Here is a 16383-nt window from a genome sequence, read left to right as displayed (position 1 = left end):
TCTTGACAGGCTTTGGCCTAAACCTCTGCATGGGTTTGTACACACATGCGGGGCAAAACGCCAAAAAATAGTTACTCCTTTGCAATCGTCATGGCGTGGGCTGAGTGAGAGATTCTTTACAGAAAACGCATTTGTAATGAACATTCGGTCCACCAACACAACCTGGGGGCCTAGCTCATTGGGGGGGCCCAATGAGCTTGAAGACTGCAGACGTCTTTGCTGTCCCTGTCTGCGGCCAAGTGGTTCTGAGTCAGTCATAGCACACTGTGACTCAGTGTCCACCCAGAGCCAACACTTATCAACATGGGAGACGCAGAATGTAGCTTATCTCACTGCTGTTGTATATTTTGAGCATTTTCTACCAGTGAAGTGATCAACTAACAGCACCCCGAGGATCTGCAGTTTAGGTAACTGAGCTTGACTGGGCCACAGCACATGGGAGCTGACATATAATGGATCATTAAGCTGCATGCTGTAAAGAACAGAAGGCCGAAACCTAATTGTTTTCCATTCGCCCTCTTCCAGCTGAAACACCTGTGCCGATGACAGGACTTAGCTGGACTCAGGGAATTGTTAAGGTTTCTTGTCCTTTTGAAAGGGGTACTTTGGAAACATTGGGAAGAGTTGGGAACCTGTTAAAGGTCCAATAAGATGGGCTGTGTCTTCAAGGCCCGGGAAGAATGGATTGTGTATGGCAGACGGTGGCCTCTGAGACCCCTCAAATACTCGTAGACAGATTTCAGCTTCCTAGTCACCCTACAGTGACAGCACATGCAAGGAAAGACCAGTAATGGCCCTTTTTGAAGGATCAAACAAAAACAAAGACCAGTTTCTTCATGGCTGAAGCTCTGGCAAGTTATCAGCTACTTTGCAAGCCGCTTTACAGCAGACAAGATCCAGCTTTCGGGTTGTTTCTTTTTAATGTAATTTTTTTGGCCTTTTTCATGGCTTTTATTTCTGAAGACAGCAAGATTGACAGGAAACAGGGGAGAGAGAGGGGGGGGGGTGAAACGCAACAACGGGCCACAGGTCGAAGTCGAACCCTGGGCTGCTGCAGCGAGACTTTCAGCCTCTGTAGGGTGCTCTAACCACTGAGAAACAGGCGCCCCAGCTTTTGGGTTGTTTCTAACCTGTTTTTTTTAATCCTCTGGGTGAGATCTTAGTCAAGTCTTAGTAATCCATCCATCCATCCATCCATCCACCCAAATTCAACCGCTTTTCCATATCGGGATTGTGGGTGGGCTGGAGCCGATCCCAGCTGACAACGTTTGGGAGGCGGGGTGCATCCTGGACAGGACGCATCACACATCACAGGGCACAGAGAGACCAACAGAGACAGACCATTCACTCACTTCCACACCTACGGGTAAATTTCATCAATTAACCTAACAAGTGCATGTCTTGACTGGGGGAGGAAGCCGGAGAACCCGGAGAAAACACATGCAGACACGGGGTGAACATGCAAACTCCACACAGAAGGGCCCCAGCCGGGATTCGACCCAGTCTCTTTCTGTGAGGCGACAGTTCTAACCACCACACCACCATACCGCCCAAGACTTAGTAAGCAATCTGCAAATTTGCACTGCATTGCTTTCAATGCAGTTAATATGCAGTATATATACATATATTTTTAAAGATTATTTTTTTTGGTAGTTTTCAAGCCCTTTATTTTGTAGGACGGCGAGAGAGAGAGGGCTGCAGGTTGGAGTCGAACCCGTGGCCACTTCTTCGAGGACCTTCAGCCTCTGTTATTTTATTATTTTGTTATTTATCCTTTTTCCAGGATTTGCCAAACTTCAGACTTAAATGAAAGTCTCAAGTCCTAACTTTTCTGACTCAAGTCTGACTCCCAAGTCTTCCATCTAAAGCTCTGCTCTGCACTTACTGTATCTCTATCAGGCCATCTTGTCCAAGTCCAGTATATTAGCCGTGTTCCTCCTGTTGCGGTTCAGGGGCTTATTGTACACTACCATGTGTGCCTGCACATGTTCATCCACTGCAGGGGGAGATTTCAATGAGCCACAGGCTTTTTATTTGTGTTCTACATCCCCTTTCTCACTGTTCCTGCTCTATCGGCTTTCCAGTTGAGCGCCATTATTTACGAAGCGATGCTTTTCCACGCCTGTTTGATTTTTCACAGGTCTGTTGCATTCGCTTGCTTACTTTCCCCTCAGCGGATAAAGTTTTCCTTGTTTCCGCTGGATGCTGAATAAAGTGTGGGGTTGCTGTGTGTGTGTGTGTCATTTGTGTCTCTGAGTGTATGTGTGTGTGTGTATATGGGCGCCGGGTGAGGTGATGTTGGCTCATGTACAAAGCAGGATGTTCAGCAGCTTAGGGAAAAAGTGTTGGGTTGTAAACACCCAGAGTCAACTGTGAACGTAGTGTCAACACACACACACATACTGTAAGCGCACACACACACACATTCACTGACTCACCTACACACAAAAGCATATATTTTCTATTATGCTAGATACTCCATGGCTACGGGTAGCTACAGTAAGAGATGCCAGAACATAGAACACAAGAGCCGACTGACACACACGTGTATGCGGCCATTGCGGGCGGCTGTGGCTTGGTGAAAGAGTGGGTCGTCCTCTGTTTGAGAGATTGGTGGTTCGATCCCCATCTCCCCCCGGTCCACATGTCGAAGTGTCCTTGGGCGAGACACTGAACCCTGAATTGCTCCCCGTGCTGCGCATGGGTGTGTGAATGTGGTGTGAATGGTTAGATCAGATTAGATGGTCTGTAGATGTCCACTGCCATCAGTGTGAATGTCTGTGTGAATGAGTGAATGTGACAGACACTGTGAAGCGCCTTGAGTAGTCAGATGACTAGAAAGGCGCTTTATAAGCACAAGTCCATTCTGTCATTTGACAAGTAGGTCCTAAAAATCTTGTTCTCTTGCAGGGCTTCATGGCATAAAGCCTGTCCTGAGACACAGCTGGTCCCCGGGGAGAGCTGCCGAAGAGCTCACCACTGTGACACCCCGCTGCCATTTTTCCACAGCCTGAGGGGAACCAGGAAGCAGCCGGCAGGAGCCATGCCTGCCCTGGCCACCGGAGCCGGCCACGAGCCAGGTACCCTTCGGCCAGTATGCAATCTAAGACACAAGAATATCTGCACAACACACAAAACCAGTAAAATGCTCTATTTAAAAAATGATTTTTGCTACTTTGATTTACATGTTTATGTCCACCATCATTACACAAATAGAAGAAAATGAATGCAAGCCCCAGATTGTGATCCCAGACTTAGTTAATACATTTATTGCATTTTTATTTAAGTCAGTCAGTATCTCCTGGTGGGGTGCCACCACATACATTTATTTTCAAATTAGAAATGATTTACTCTGAGCTTGTCGAAAAGCTGCTTTTGCTCGACTGGAGTTCACCTTCGAAATATGTGGTTGGAAAAATCCATTTTCACTTCATTTTGTCCCCTGCCAAATGAAAAAAAAAACAAACCATTGCAAATATTCCAACATGCACATTTACAGTTTAAAAAGAGAGAGCAAAAAAACAATGTCCAAATATGTGTACTGTACTCCATTCCTCTGTCTTTCTCTACTCTGTTCTGTAGTGCATGTGTGAGTGTGTGCGTGCGTGCCTGTGTTTGTGCGTGTGTGCATGTGTGAGTGTGTGTGTGTTCGTGCGTGTGTGCATGTGTGAGTGTGTGCGTGCGTGATGTCAGAATGAGGAACACGTCAAGCTTGTCAACACCGAGACAGCTGCCAGAAATCACCACCTCTCCCCTCAGGAGCACTATCCTCCTCTCAGTCTGGCTTAATGGCCTGGCTACATCATCAGGCACACACATGCAGAGGACCCAACAAGCGAAGGATAGCAAAAGGACAAAAGGAGGACAGACATAATGTCCTGCTCTGATGGAGAAAGAGTGTGTGCGTTTTTTTGCGTCCAGACTTTTAACAGCGTTACCGTAGCCCCCGTCGTCCTGGAAATTTGTGCAGACAAAGTAGAAAGCCAGACCGTCAATTACGATTAGAGTCATTTTGGGCAATTACCGGCAAAGGCTCGGGTTTCCAAATAAAACAAGTAAAGACTCCTCCGGCCCATCTCTTTTGCTTCCCCCTTGATGGTCCTGTGAAGTTGTGTGTGCAGGTGAAACATGATGAATATTATGGATCAACATGAGATCACTGATCTCCAGGTCTGGTGAAGTCACAGAGACTTGTGGCTGGCCTGGCATCGGGACTACCCGGCATGGCACCAACGTTAACACAGAATACTGGTTGTAATACTCGTGGTATTGTTATAATACCGTTGAATTAAGAGATAAAGCTCTGTTAGGATGATGGAAAATCTCTTATTCACAGTGTGCTACAAAAGACAAAACCTTTCAGCTACATCTGTTCTTGGTCAGCTCAGTTAGCGTTTGAGACTTTAAACAGTGTCATTAAAGTTAAGCAACATGCCCAAAATATATCAAGGAATGATTGCTGACCTGTATACGTCCTGCTCTACTAATATTCTGTTAGCAGATTACTCTGATTGATTCTCTGTTATTACTAAGTTATACTGTATGGTATAGGTGTCTTATCCTGGTTTTAAAGGCCGCATTACAGTTAATTGATACCGTTTTCTGAACTGTTTTCGACTCCTAGCTGAGTGAAGTGAATATTAAAAGATGCCATACGAGGTCGCGGGTACAAGCGGCCGAAATGGGTTTTCTCAGGAGGGGGGCTGGAGTCTCCCTTAGAGAGAGGGGGAGAAGTTCAGCATCCGTGAGGAACTCGGAGTAGAGCCGCTGCTCCTTAGCGTTGAAAGGAGCCAGTGGAGGTGGTTCAGGATCATCTAGTAAGGATGCCCCCTGTGCGCCTCCCCAGGGAGGTGTTCCAGGCACGTCCAGCTGGGAGGAGGCCTCGGGGAAGACCCAGGACTAGGTGGAGAGATTAGATCTCCACACTGGCCTGGGAACGCCTCGGGATCCCCCAGTTAGAGCTGGTTAATGTGGCCCGGGAAAGGGAAGTTTGGGGTCCCCTGCTAAAGCTGCTGTCCCCGCGACCCGACCCCGGATAAGAGGATGAAGATGAGATGAGATGAGATGAGATAGATGGACAGTATATTTGATACTGATAAACATTTTTAGAAATGATCATTTCTCAGAATGTTTTTATGTCTGAAAGCAACTATAGTCATCTATCAGGTTCAGAACAAACATATTTGATCATAAATATTGTGATAATATTTGATTTTTTTCAATCTGGCACTGCTCTATACTTGAAGAATGTAATATATGTTAAAGCAGTACATAAAAGCAAACAGAGTAAATTGAGTATAAAGGAATATCAGCAGACACATAAAATAGAGGGCAAGTTGCAGTTATTAAGAGAACACTTAACATGTGGAGTAGTTTTCTTTAAATAAGTATTAAACACACTATTCACCACAAACAATACATAAATAAGGAGGGGGATTAAAGCTCTGTTTAATAGATTATCTGTACTGGGGATAATAGGGTTTACCTGACCCGTAAATGGAGCCAGATTGACTCAGACACACTCAAAATGAGAAAAAAAAAGACTTGGAAATGTAGCTGAGATGAGGACGCCAAGACGTTGATCATCTCTGATTTAAATGCAAATTTGTGATGTCTAAAGGCAATTCCTGACTTGATCCCAAATCCCTCCTGGACCATTATTAATAACACTTATTCATTATATTTGCTATTCTCTGCATTCCAAGGATGTTTCAAAGTTCAGGTAACTTGTTTTCCAGCTTTTTAGAATCCACTTCACTTCAATCCACTACACTTGTGGTGCAGCTTTATACCCAGACTAACAACAAGCAGCACAACAACAGTGAGAGATTTATGTTCCCCGGTTGCTAATATCCAGTTAATGACCTCAGTTCAGAAGGACTTGACTATAGCGATCTCTTGCCAACAACAAATACGAACTCTTAAAAAAGATGTGTCATCTTTGTAAACTAGAAATTCCAGACATATGACATACGTTTGCCTCTGTGTGTCACTCAGTAACGATCGAGCCAATAATCACTTTGTTCCCTTTGCATCTGGCAAGGGGAGGGAGTCATTCATGACATTGTCTCCGGGTCGACTCCATTGGTTGGGCTCGGGATCTCGGGATTGGCGTGCTTTTCATTAACAAATGGCACAAAGATTATGACGCAAGTGTATTTGGGTAAAGAACGATATTACTAATGTGAGCGTGGAGCGTGGGAGCGGTGGAGGGGGACAATCATACTGAGGCACGATATGATTCGATCATACCTAATATGAAAATGTCAAATTAACGGCAGAGGATTTCAACTTGGAAGTGGCTGACGTGTAGTCTCAGTTTAGAGGACGCCCAAATCAGCTACAGCAGGACCCTCTGCGTAGTTCTGGAGATTTGGCATGCATGTAGCAACACCTCTGCAGACGAGCATAAAGCCGCAGAGACCAACAATACCTCCTCCACATGTGGTGGCTGCCAATAATTACAGAGACATTACTGTGTCTTGCCAGAACCTTAGCTTCTTTTCATTAGCACTCCTGCCATCTGCAGGTCCTTCAACACACACACACACACACACACACACACACACACACACACACACACACACACACACACACACACACACACACACACACACACACACACACACACACACACACACACACACACAGAAGATGAAGTACTGCTCTGGCGCTTTTAACATAATGGGAAAAATATTATCATTAATTTAACTATTCTTTAGTAGCATGTCTCCTATTCCATCACCAGATTTGGACAAGTGTGTGTGTGTGCGTGTGTGTGTGTGTGCGTGCGTGTGTGTGTGTGTGATTAAAATGCTCATTATTGGAGTGTTTGGAGAGATAATACCTGGGCAGACAAATGGAGGGCACATGTAAGATCATACTCTCTCTCTTTCTCTGTCTCTGTCTCTCTGTCTCTGTCTCTCTGTCTCTGTCTCTGTCTCTCTCTCTCTCTCTCTCTCTCTCTCTCTCTCTCTGTCTCTCTCTCTCTCTCTGTCTCTCTCTCTCTCTCTCTCTCTCTCTCTCTCTCTCTCTCTCTCTCTCTCTCTCTCTCTCTCTCTCTCTCTCTCTCTCTCTCTCTCTCTCTCTTGGCCCGAATAAACAACAGTATGAATTAGATTCTAATAAATGAAACCAAAAGGTGAGAAAATAAACTTTAAAAACAATAAAATGTTGGAAAATCGGCCTTAATATATGACCTTGGGGAGTGCTGGAGAGATGTCCTGGTGATTGGGTTACTGCGGACTCATTTCACTGTGTGACTCAGTGTTTTTTTTATAAACCATTTGGAAGCAGGGCAATGACATAGCTTTAGTTGATGCTGGCCCTCGCTCTTGGTGTTTGAAACATTTTGTCTGAGTGTATCCAACCCCGACTCTTCAAATTACTTCAAATTCTATCAACGCGGCCGACAGAAAACTAGCTTTAAATGCGCAAACACTTCACTTCAGGGATGATATTGGGGAGCTAGCTCCACAGAGGAGATAAACTGTGCTGCACACTCTGTAACCCACCCTCTATCAAAGCTATGCAGCTGCTGTCCAGGTATTTTCTCTGCACCAGACAGCTGCTGTTTAGTCATTTCTCCTCCTGTTCAACCATGATGGACTCTTGTTGTGGGCTCAGTCGGGGACAGATAACTGTTACGCCTCCGCTCAGTTTGGCTCGGCTCATCTCAGTTTATTTCAGCTCCCACTCTGGGATCTTCAGACAAACCCAGCCCACTCCTCTGTCTGCTACACACCATTTATCTCCCTACTGAGCTTCTTTAGCTGTAAAGTTAAGTTTCGAGAGAAGTTTGTATTCTTTAACTTTATGTGGGTGTCCGTTTGTCCGTGTTTGGCTGCATTTTTATCGTCACCCACCAGAAAGTTTATCATTACTGTCCTATTACTGTGAAATCAATAACAATTTAAATGACTGTCTGCTGCATACAGTTCCACATGTGTCTCTGTATGCAGTGATGCATGAGACTTGGAGTCAGTTCAGTAATAACTCACCCCATCTCTTGATGAGGCTTGTACAGCAATTGCAGCTCGTTGTCTGCAGATGAGGAGCTTTCTCAATTGCTCCTAATGTCTCTGCTCTCCCATCAGAAACCTTTAGACATACAACATCTGGTTTATGCCATTCAGAGGTCAGTGAGCCTCCTGGAGAGAGTGTGGGTGTTTGCTCCTTGTAGCCCCATTTCCTCCCTGCTTCTGCAGTTATGTGATTGCAGTTTTGTAGTAGAAAGGTTCATTTGTTGGGGAGAGGTAGACTGGGGTGATATCGGTGATTTAGAGCCGGAGACATCAGAACGAAAAGCTAGACTTGGATCTCTCTTGGATAGTAGTGTGATACCTTGCTACTAGTTTCAGATGAGTATTTATAAGATTTGCTTGCTCACTTACAATGCTTATGACTTATGACTGTCTGAGACTGTCATTATTCTGAAAAGTTTCCTGAAAACAATCCCAATGGGCCGCATATCCTCCTATCTTATCGATTATGTACTCTCTACGTGCTTTTAGCAAGGGTCCTGAAAATGACTGTGGGGAAAAGTGGACAAACACTGCTTCTTAGATGCTTCAGTCTTGTGATTATCAGATCAGCAAAGCTTTGCTCACTAGTGTCCAATCTTTGTTTATCTGCTTGGGGTCTACTCACACTTGGCCCAGATTATCCAAGCCGATGATTTAACATGATTGCCCCCCTCCCCCGCAGCCCAGGCCTGGCCTGTACTCACACTATCTAAACGATTCAGGCGGCAACACAACTGCTTCTTGCTTATACGTCATCACCCTTCAGAGTTTTCGTTTTGTCCAACTGCTTTTTGAATACTTTCATCTGACCAAATCTGCAGAAAACACTCCACCTCCGTATCAGACCACCGCAAACCCCTTTGTATCTTTTAAATGTCCGTCATGGGGAACAGTTGCATTTAAATAGTCTTCAGGACCGCCATCAATGCTCGTGCTTGTACAAGTGCAATCGTGCTTTACTAAAGTCCACCTCTCTCAACTGGGCTGTGGCCGGGAAGTGTGACGTGCTTAAGCATGGTACAGTTGTACTCACACCGGTCAAACAAACTAGACTTTAGCTGTGATTTGTGCTTGGGCACGATACGAACGGTAAGTGTGAGTAGGCAATAGGACATGTAACGGGTCAAGCTGACAGTGAATTTTATGAGCACTTTTTGCTAGATCACAAGGAAAACTACAAAAATTCAGTATTTGTCGGGCTGTAATTTGTAGTTAATCTCTAAGAAAATGTAATTTTAATCAGACTATTAATTGAGTTACATAACTTCAGCCATCACATACAGATACAGTGGACGAGAGACTCTTTGATGTGGTTAATTTGTCAAAATTGGTTGGTTTTGACTGACTGGCCTGCCCAATACTGCTGCTGAATCAACTGGTTGCTGACAAGCCCCCCTTGTGCCATTACAGTCGCTGGTGACCCTTGAACCATACACCCGAGACCAGCTCAAATCCTTGCGTACACACTCTTGAACAGGCACTTCTAAAGACCCCGGTGCCCTTTTATTAACCTTATTAAAGTTAACTGTGTTATCCCAAGCTGTACCTGCGTGTTCTATCAAGGTTTACAGCCCCCGCACAGCATTTAAAGATAAGGGTGGTTCAGCCATGCACAGCTGCGGAGGAGGTGGGCGACACTCGCATGAAAGACTACACATGGAAATCTTGCGTCGGGACAACGCTTTTACCAGATACGCTAATAACTTACTGGCTTCATGTGTGCATGTTTGTGCAGGAGCGATAGTAGAACGATTCCAGCCATATTCTTGTCTCCAATCTTTCCCTGTTGGCTCTGTAATGATACTGAGTAATGAGATGCAGATATGTCTATGGTGAGGGACTTTGAGACTTCCCTGCATTATTACTTACACATATACACACTCCTGTGTAGGACAAATGCATACATAGAAACATAGATCTCTGAATGATATGATCAATATGATGAGATTACGGCCACATTGTTTTTTTTCTCTGTCAAAGTTAACAGCAATTTTTTCCATCCTGATGTCAAGAATCCAGAGCATCTGGCCTTGGCCTGTTTCCACTCCTGGGAGAGTTTGGGGAGGACTTTACCTATGGGGTGGGGGGATGGTGCTCCTCTGGGAGCTTCTAACCATTTGTCGTGGTCCTTGGCCAGTAGCCCGCTCCGTGCTGCAGTGATACAGTACTGAAACACAAGGATTTGTTGCCACTGGAAGAATTCCCTGTTTCCAGTTACATCAGAACTAAAATTTCCACATAATTTTCGCAAAAAAATAAAAAACGGTCAAAGGAAGCAGATGTAAAAGAAAGAAATCAAGTGAGTGCAACTGAGAGTGAGAAAGGATGACTTTTATTTGTTTGAATACGAGGAATTATTTCACTTTTTGTTGAGGTAGGATGACATCCTTCACTGTTCCCATCCAAAGCACACAGGCTACTAAATCGGTCACTGGCGGGCAGGACATGCTCACTTGCATTAGAAAGAACCTGAAAACAGCTTTACAGACCATGTGCTCTGTTTGACAACCAGGCAATGGGATGTTGAGTAATAGCCTGAAACTTTGAGAGTGAGACAGTGAAAGATTTAGAGTCTAAATTTAAAGCATTTAAAGTGCCTCTGTTAATATATGATCAAAGTGAAGCCTTTCAGGTGGTAGCTTGTCCGCCTCTGATATCTGTGAAACACTTGCAAGAAATAAGCTTCGGACAGAACATGCAGGCCTGTGCCAGAGAGTCTGGTGCTGTTCCATTGCCACAATACGCGGAGGTGGCAGGTCACTTGGATGTAACTAGGTTGTTGTGGCTTCTCTATTTTGTCTACCATGTTAGAATGAATCTAAGCTTAGCCAGCTCGGGCGGGGCTAAACAGCAGCCTCTCATCTTCAGTCTGGATGGCCACTGCCAACTTAGCTTTCCCACAGACTTCAGGACCTTCCATCCAACAAACACTAGACTGGTACTCTGTGTTGTTCTCTATCCTCCACAACTAATATATCTGTCTTTATCCATGCTATAATCTCTGTCATCATCTTTTTGTATGCCCAGATATTTCTAACCTTCTGTCTTTCCTCTTTGTTTAATTTGTCTCTGTCTCTCTTTTCTAACATTATATATAATTTGTGAGTTGGAGGGAAGTCTAAGGACTTAGACCTGGACCAGATGCCAATTTCCCTATAACGCGCTGCTTTAAACTTTAATTTTTCTAGACATAACATGGCGGAGAAAAATTTCAGAATCAGTTGGAAAGGACATTAAACGAAGTTTACCCTGCCATCTCCATAGTACAAAGTCTGTGTAATCTCAGAGTGAGCCCTACCCTATCATTTCTATCATGTGCTCGCCCAAACCGAAAGAAAACAAAACATTGAGGATGTATAAGAAGGGACACTTACATAAAGTCCGCAATGAAATCTGGAGAGATGAGGAGATTTGGGAACTTCTGTAGGTAAGGACCGACGCCGAAATTGACGACAAATTCAAGGAACAGCAAGATTGTTGCTTATGACCAAATTATGAACCGGCTAGGTGGCGGCGGTGTAATCCACGTCATGTCCTGCCTCCTGCACGCTCTACATAGATGGGAGCCTTGCCTAAACCAATCAGAATATTTCCAGTAAGTGGGAATGCATCTGACACGGACAATCTCCTCTTGTGTGCTATATGTGTGAAAGGCAAACTCTGGACAATTTGTGCACCTGATTCTCCAGGCATTGTCCAGAGTTCAAATGTGAAAAGGGCTTAAGTTACCTCACTTCAGCCTCGCTGCAGGTGCTTCCACTCAACCCTCACTTGTCCACAGTGTGATTGTTAAAACCGTTGTTGCTGAAAACACTGCTGGCTCTTCAGGTTGCTGACAGATCCTGCAGACTATATGTATTCAATTATGTTGATTAGACTTGTACTTTTGTCCTGAGCTCTGTTTTCATTGTGCTGACAGCCCTTTGAACTGTAAAGGTGTGACGAAGCATGGAGCAGAGGATGGGTGAGGCACTTAACTACGTGATATTCGATGGCATGTTGAAAATAAGATGAAATAAAGTAAATCCTTTTTGAAAAGCTTGGCGTTTCCTGGGTCTGAAATGCAACTTTGATAAGGTCCTGCAACCTGGCCCCCGAATAAGGCATGCTCTCAGCAAGGGCCACGGATTCTTTATAGGCCCTGAAATGACACACATCCAGAGTTCAGCTTGCGGTAGTGAAACAGTCGATATATGATCAGAGTGACGGTTGATTGCACCTGGACCGGCCCGCTGTACTTGCTGAAGTCATTTTTCCATGCCGTGGAGCCTTAACTAACATCTTGCAAAAGCTGCTTGCTCTTTTTTTCCTCTCCCAGACGATGGAGTTATTCAGAGACCGTGACACTGAAATATCATTGAAGATGGTATTGGAGGCCTTAGTCCCCTGACCTTTTTAATGTGGAGAAGTGGTTTGGTCTTTGGAGCTGGTAATGGGAGGCTTGTGGGCTTGAATGGAGCGCGGATTCCTGCTGTTATGTTCATGGGCCAGCCTTATATATTACCTCTCTCAGCGCTCTTCCACGGTCTGCCACTGATGTATCCCAAGTAGAACGCTGCTGGACTCATTGTAAGTTATGTTTAAATATCACAGCGTCTGCCCAGCTAATACATTTTGTAATACTATATAATTTTATGTCTGGTAAGTGATGCCGCAACAGTCAAATGGACGCTTAATCCAGACAACTAGTGCTCTGCTATTCCATGCTCCCGCATACTACTTTAGTAGAGAGAAAGTTTTTTAAAGGGGTCAGGCTCAGGTTTTCTTCAAGACAGAACAGAAGCTGAATGGGGGCAGTGGGCCGATGACAAATCTGTCCTGTTTTGGCTGTGAACACAGGGCCCTAAACACTTCTCCTTTCGTTTGGCATCTGACTCGGGTTAAATCCATCTTCCCACCCACTGTCTGTCTAGAGCTTTTCCCTTCGGACGAAAATATGTTTACATTAGTGCAGGACTCATCATCGCTGTAATTGTTATTTCTTGCTGTTGCAGAAAGCCATCACTCCTTGGTCTTTTTCAAGGTGTTCCCTTGACTTGAAGTGTCATCGTTCTTCTTCTGCCTGCACACATGCTTTAATCAGATGTTATTTATGTTAGTATGTATCTCATATGTTTATTCACCGAGTCCTGCTTCAATTTGTTTTCCTCTTTGCTCTCCGTCTGTTTTTGCACTGCTTGAGGCAGCCTTTCCTCCTCTCTCAAATGGAGTATGATGTGGTAAATCAAGCCTTGAGTGGATTAGGCTACACAGCATGAAGCTGCTTCTCTTGCTGCCACCCCTGTCTGCGACCATTTTTCTGTACAAATTGCCCTTGCACATTGCAGTGTTTGAAATACTGACCTGTTAAGAAAGCTCCCACATGTCACAGTTCTCTTACCCCAACAGTCTGGTGGGCCTCACGCACATTGTGCCTCTCTATATGTTCCTGAAAGATATATGAGGGGGGTCAATAACTCATTCAGCACCTGGGAGAAAGTGCAGGGGGAGGAAATTAAGTCGAAACCCAGCATTAATTTCCTGTATTCAAACATGTTCATTTTCACCAGGCAGGCAGACAGTTTGTCTTTCTGTGTGTAGTTCAGTTACAAGATGGAAGTGGGGCAAGTGGGGTCCCTCTGTATCCGTGCTGTAGAGGCTAACATATAAAGTTATAGACAGACTTTCTGGTGTGGCGTGTAAGTCAACAGTGCCAAAGTTACAATGTCATGGCGAGGGTCATATTTTACACCAATGCAAACTCTGTGTTGTCAGATTAAGCCCTGTAATTTCCTCGTCCTGCACTAGACTAGAAAAACCGTTGACCTATGTGACTAGCAATTTGATGCGTATCATGTTTAATGCATTTCATTGTCTGGGATTTTTCTTTGTTTTACATAAAAAGGATCTGTGAAAAGCACTGTTATTTTCTTTAACCACTGTGGAGGTGTGGGCGTGAGAGGGGAAGTGCTGTTTGGCAGTTGAAGTGGACACTTCCTCTGTACGGGAAGCTTTGGAGGCCCTGGCCTCTCTGATTTCTCTGAAGACTCTTTCGGCCATCCTGCGCAACATCATGCTACAGTAGTCTTCAGGACCTTTGGGCTGGGCTGGTCCAGCACTAGCCACAACAGAACCTAGTGGTCCACTACAAGACACTGCCAGGTCCGCTACACACAGCCGCCACACGAGAGGGTCCAGAATAGTCTGGCCAAAACAAATCAAATGAAGCCAGACCGGCCCTGCAAGAAACAAGTTGGTCCACCCTTTAGTGGTGAAGGGTTGGCGCAATTTTGTTCCCTTTCTTCTCCTACTTTCCCCCTCTCATTTTGTCTCTCACTGTCTGTGCTGGACACGGACTCTGATTCTACAGACCCATACATGTGTCCATATATCTGGCCCTGGATTTAGTTCTTTCTCCACGTTCTGTGTCCACACAGGGATTTTACCACCACTGTGGTTGTTCTTTGGCTCATTTCCTCTCTCTCTCTTTCTGCTTCCATTTCTCCTTCTCGCTCGTCCACCCATACATTCTTACATTTAATTTCAGCTTTGCAGAGTCCTTGTTTAGCTCTCGGCTACTCTACAGTTCTGTCTGTTGTTGTTTGAAACTGGGCTTTCTCTGGTTCACAGGGTTCAGCCTGACATAGTGACCCCAGAAGGCGAGCACAGTGGTAGCTTGTCTTTTATCGTTTTTCCCCCATTATGTTATGATTTCTGATTCTCATAATGTGCCATTGGCACACATCACACAGCCTGTTTAGGTTTTCCCAGCATGAATAAGGAGGAATTGTTGTCAGAAGGAATAAAGCATTGAATCATTGAGAGTGTAGACAGAAGGGGAGACTTTGCACCTGGGGAGAATAATGCTTAGGGACTCTCACTCTCTCCTTCCCTCCCTCCATCCCTCCCTCCTTCCCCTCATTCCCTCCTACTGGTATCTCAGCGCTGCCAATAGTAATGACATTACCATATCTCTTTCCCCCCACTCTCACCGTCCTTCCTACACCCCTCACCTCATCCCATGTCTCTTTAAATCTTTTTTTTAATATATTATGTGAGATGTTCTGTTGGGAGTTCCAAGTTGTAAATTGATGGAGCCAGCTGCCCTCGGGCAGGCTTGTGTTAGCTAAAAAGCTAGAAGGTTTCTGGTGATGAGGACCACAGAACCGAGCATCGGATGATCACATCCCAGGGACAATAACACACACCGAGCAGGAGTAAAACCACGGGGGTCGCTGTAGTGACGGGTGCACATGTGTTGTGTGTAAAATCTCTCTCTTGTTCAGTGGCTTTTTCCCCTCCTTCTTTCTTTACCACAGAGCAGTTGTAGCAGTGAGGTATGAGGCGCTAACACTACACAGGATCCGGGTTGTGAGCTGTAGAAGGGGGCAGGATATCATGTTGATGTATCCTGTGCGTCTGCTCAAAGATCTCTGAAACCCCAAATCACCTCCAAATGGAAAGCAGCGGGTTGAGAGTGGCAGATGACACTCCATCTATTTGACTGCCCAGCAGCAGCAGCAGCAGCAGCAGCAGCAGCAGCACATGACATGAGCTAAGTTAGTCAGCCGTGGCTCTCCTGCCAAGTGGTCGGAGTTGCCAGCACACACTTGCTCTAACCCAGTCAGAGAGCCCGCCAGTTCAGTCAGCCAGTCATTCATCCAGCCAACGACGTCAACCATTGTTTTCAATCAATCATTTTCAGCTACGAATCACTCCAGTTGCGTCTGTGGTGCCCCCCCCCTTCCTTTCTTTCGCTCTGTCTTCTGATGAAAGACACTCTCAGAGAGGTAGCCAAGCCGCTCCACTTTGTTTTGACGTTTCGATGGCTCCGCCATGAATGTGTTTAGAGTTTCTTCACATGATCAGTAGCAGTTCAAAGGGTTTCAACCATCGTGTGGTTGTGTTTGAGGAGTTTGAATCTGGGGGGCCTTTTCTGGTGCATTTATAAAGGGGTCTTTGATGCATAGAACCCAGCTTGACTGCACTCTGTATGGGCCTGACCTTTAATTTATCCCTTGGTTGAGTGGATTACAGCCACCCTGAAGACCAGAACAGAGCAACAAACAAGTTTCTGCTACTACTCTCCATCAGTTATGCTCCAAGACCCTGTTGTGTTTGGAAAGCACACCGCTCACTTGCTGGTTTTGTGCTCTCTCTCCCTCGGAGTGCTTCACCTCCCCTCTGTTAAATCTTGAAACAATCAGCTCCCTAGTCCGGTTCCCTATAAATTGAATTTGAAATAGTGATTTCTTTTATAAGCCCAGCTAGTAAACCCCACCATGTTGTTCTGAAGGGGTTTTGATTCAACTATGGGGCTGCAGACCCACCCACCCTGTATCTCTCACTGTCACCAACAAACTTAGCTTGGGCTATGGTG

General features: G+C 45.1%; 1 protein-coding gene across 2 annotated transcripts in view; it reads left to right on the top strand.

Moving 5' to 3' along the window:
• The window catches only part of mpp7a (MAGUK p55 scaffold protein 7a), a 140581-nt gene that overhangs the window by 27707 nt on the left and 96491 nt on the right, over nt 1-16383 (top strand). For both annotated transcript variants that reach the window (XM_083935789.1, XM_083935790.1), the window contains exon 2: nt 2911-3080. In XM_083935789.1, the coding sequence (XP_083791915.1) occupies nt 3044-3080 (37 nt within the window). In that variant the 5' untranslated portion in view covers nt 2911-3043. The remainder of the gene's footprint in view (nt 1-2910; nt 3081-16383) is intronic.

Source organism: Echiichthys vipera (genome assembly GCF_963691815.1).
Source record: "Echiichthys vipera genome assembly, chromosome: 21".
NCBI classification, from domain to species: Eukaryota; Metazoa; Chordata; class Actinopteri; order Perciformes; family Trachinidae; genus Echiichthys; species Echiichthys vipera.
The sequence above is the reverse complement of the archived record's forward strand: the minus strand, read 5'-3'. Positions and strand labels throughout refer to the sequence as shown.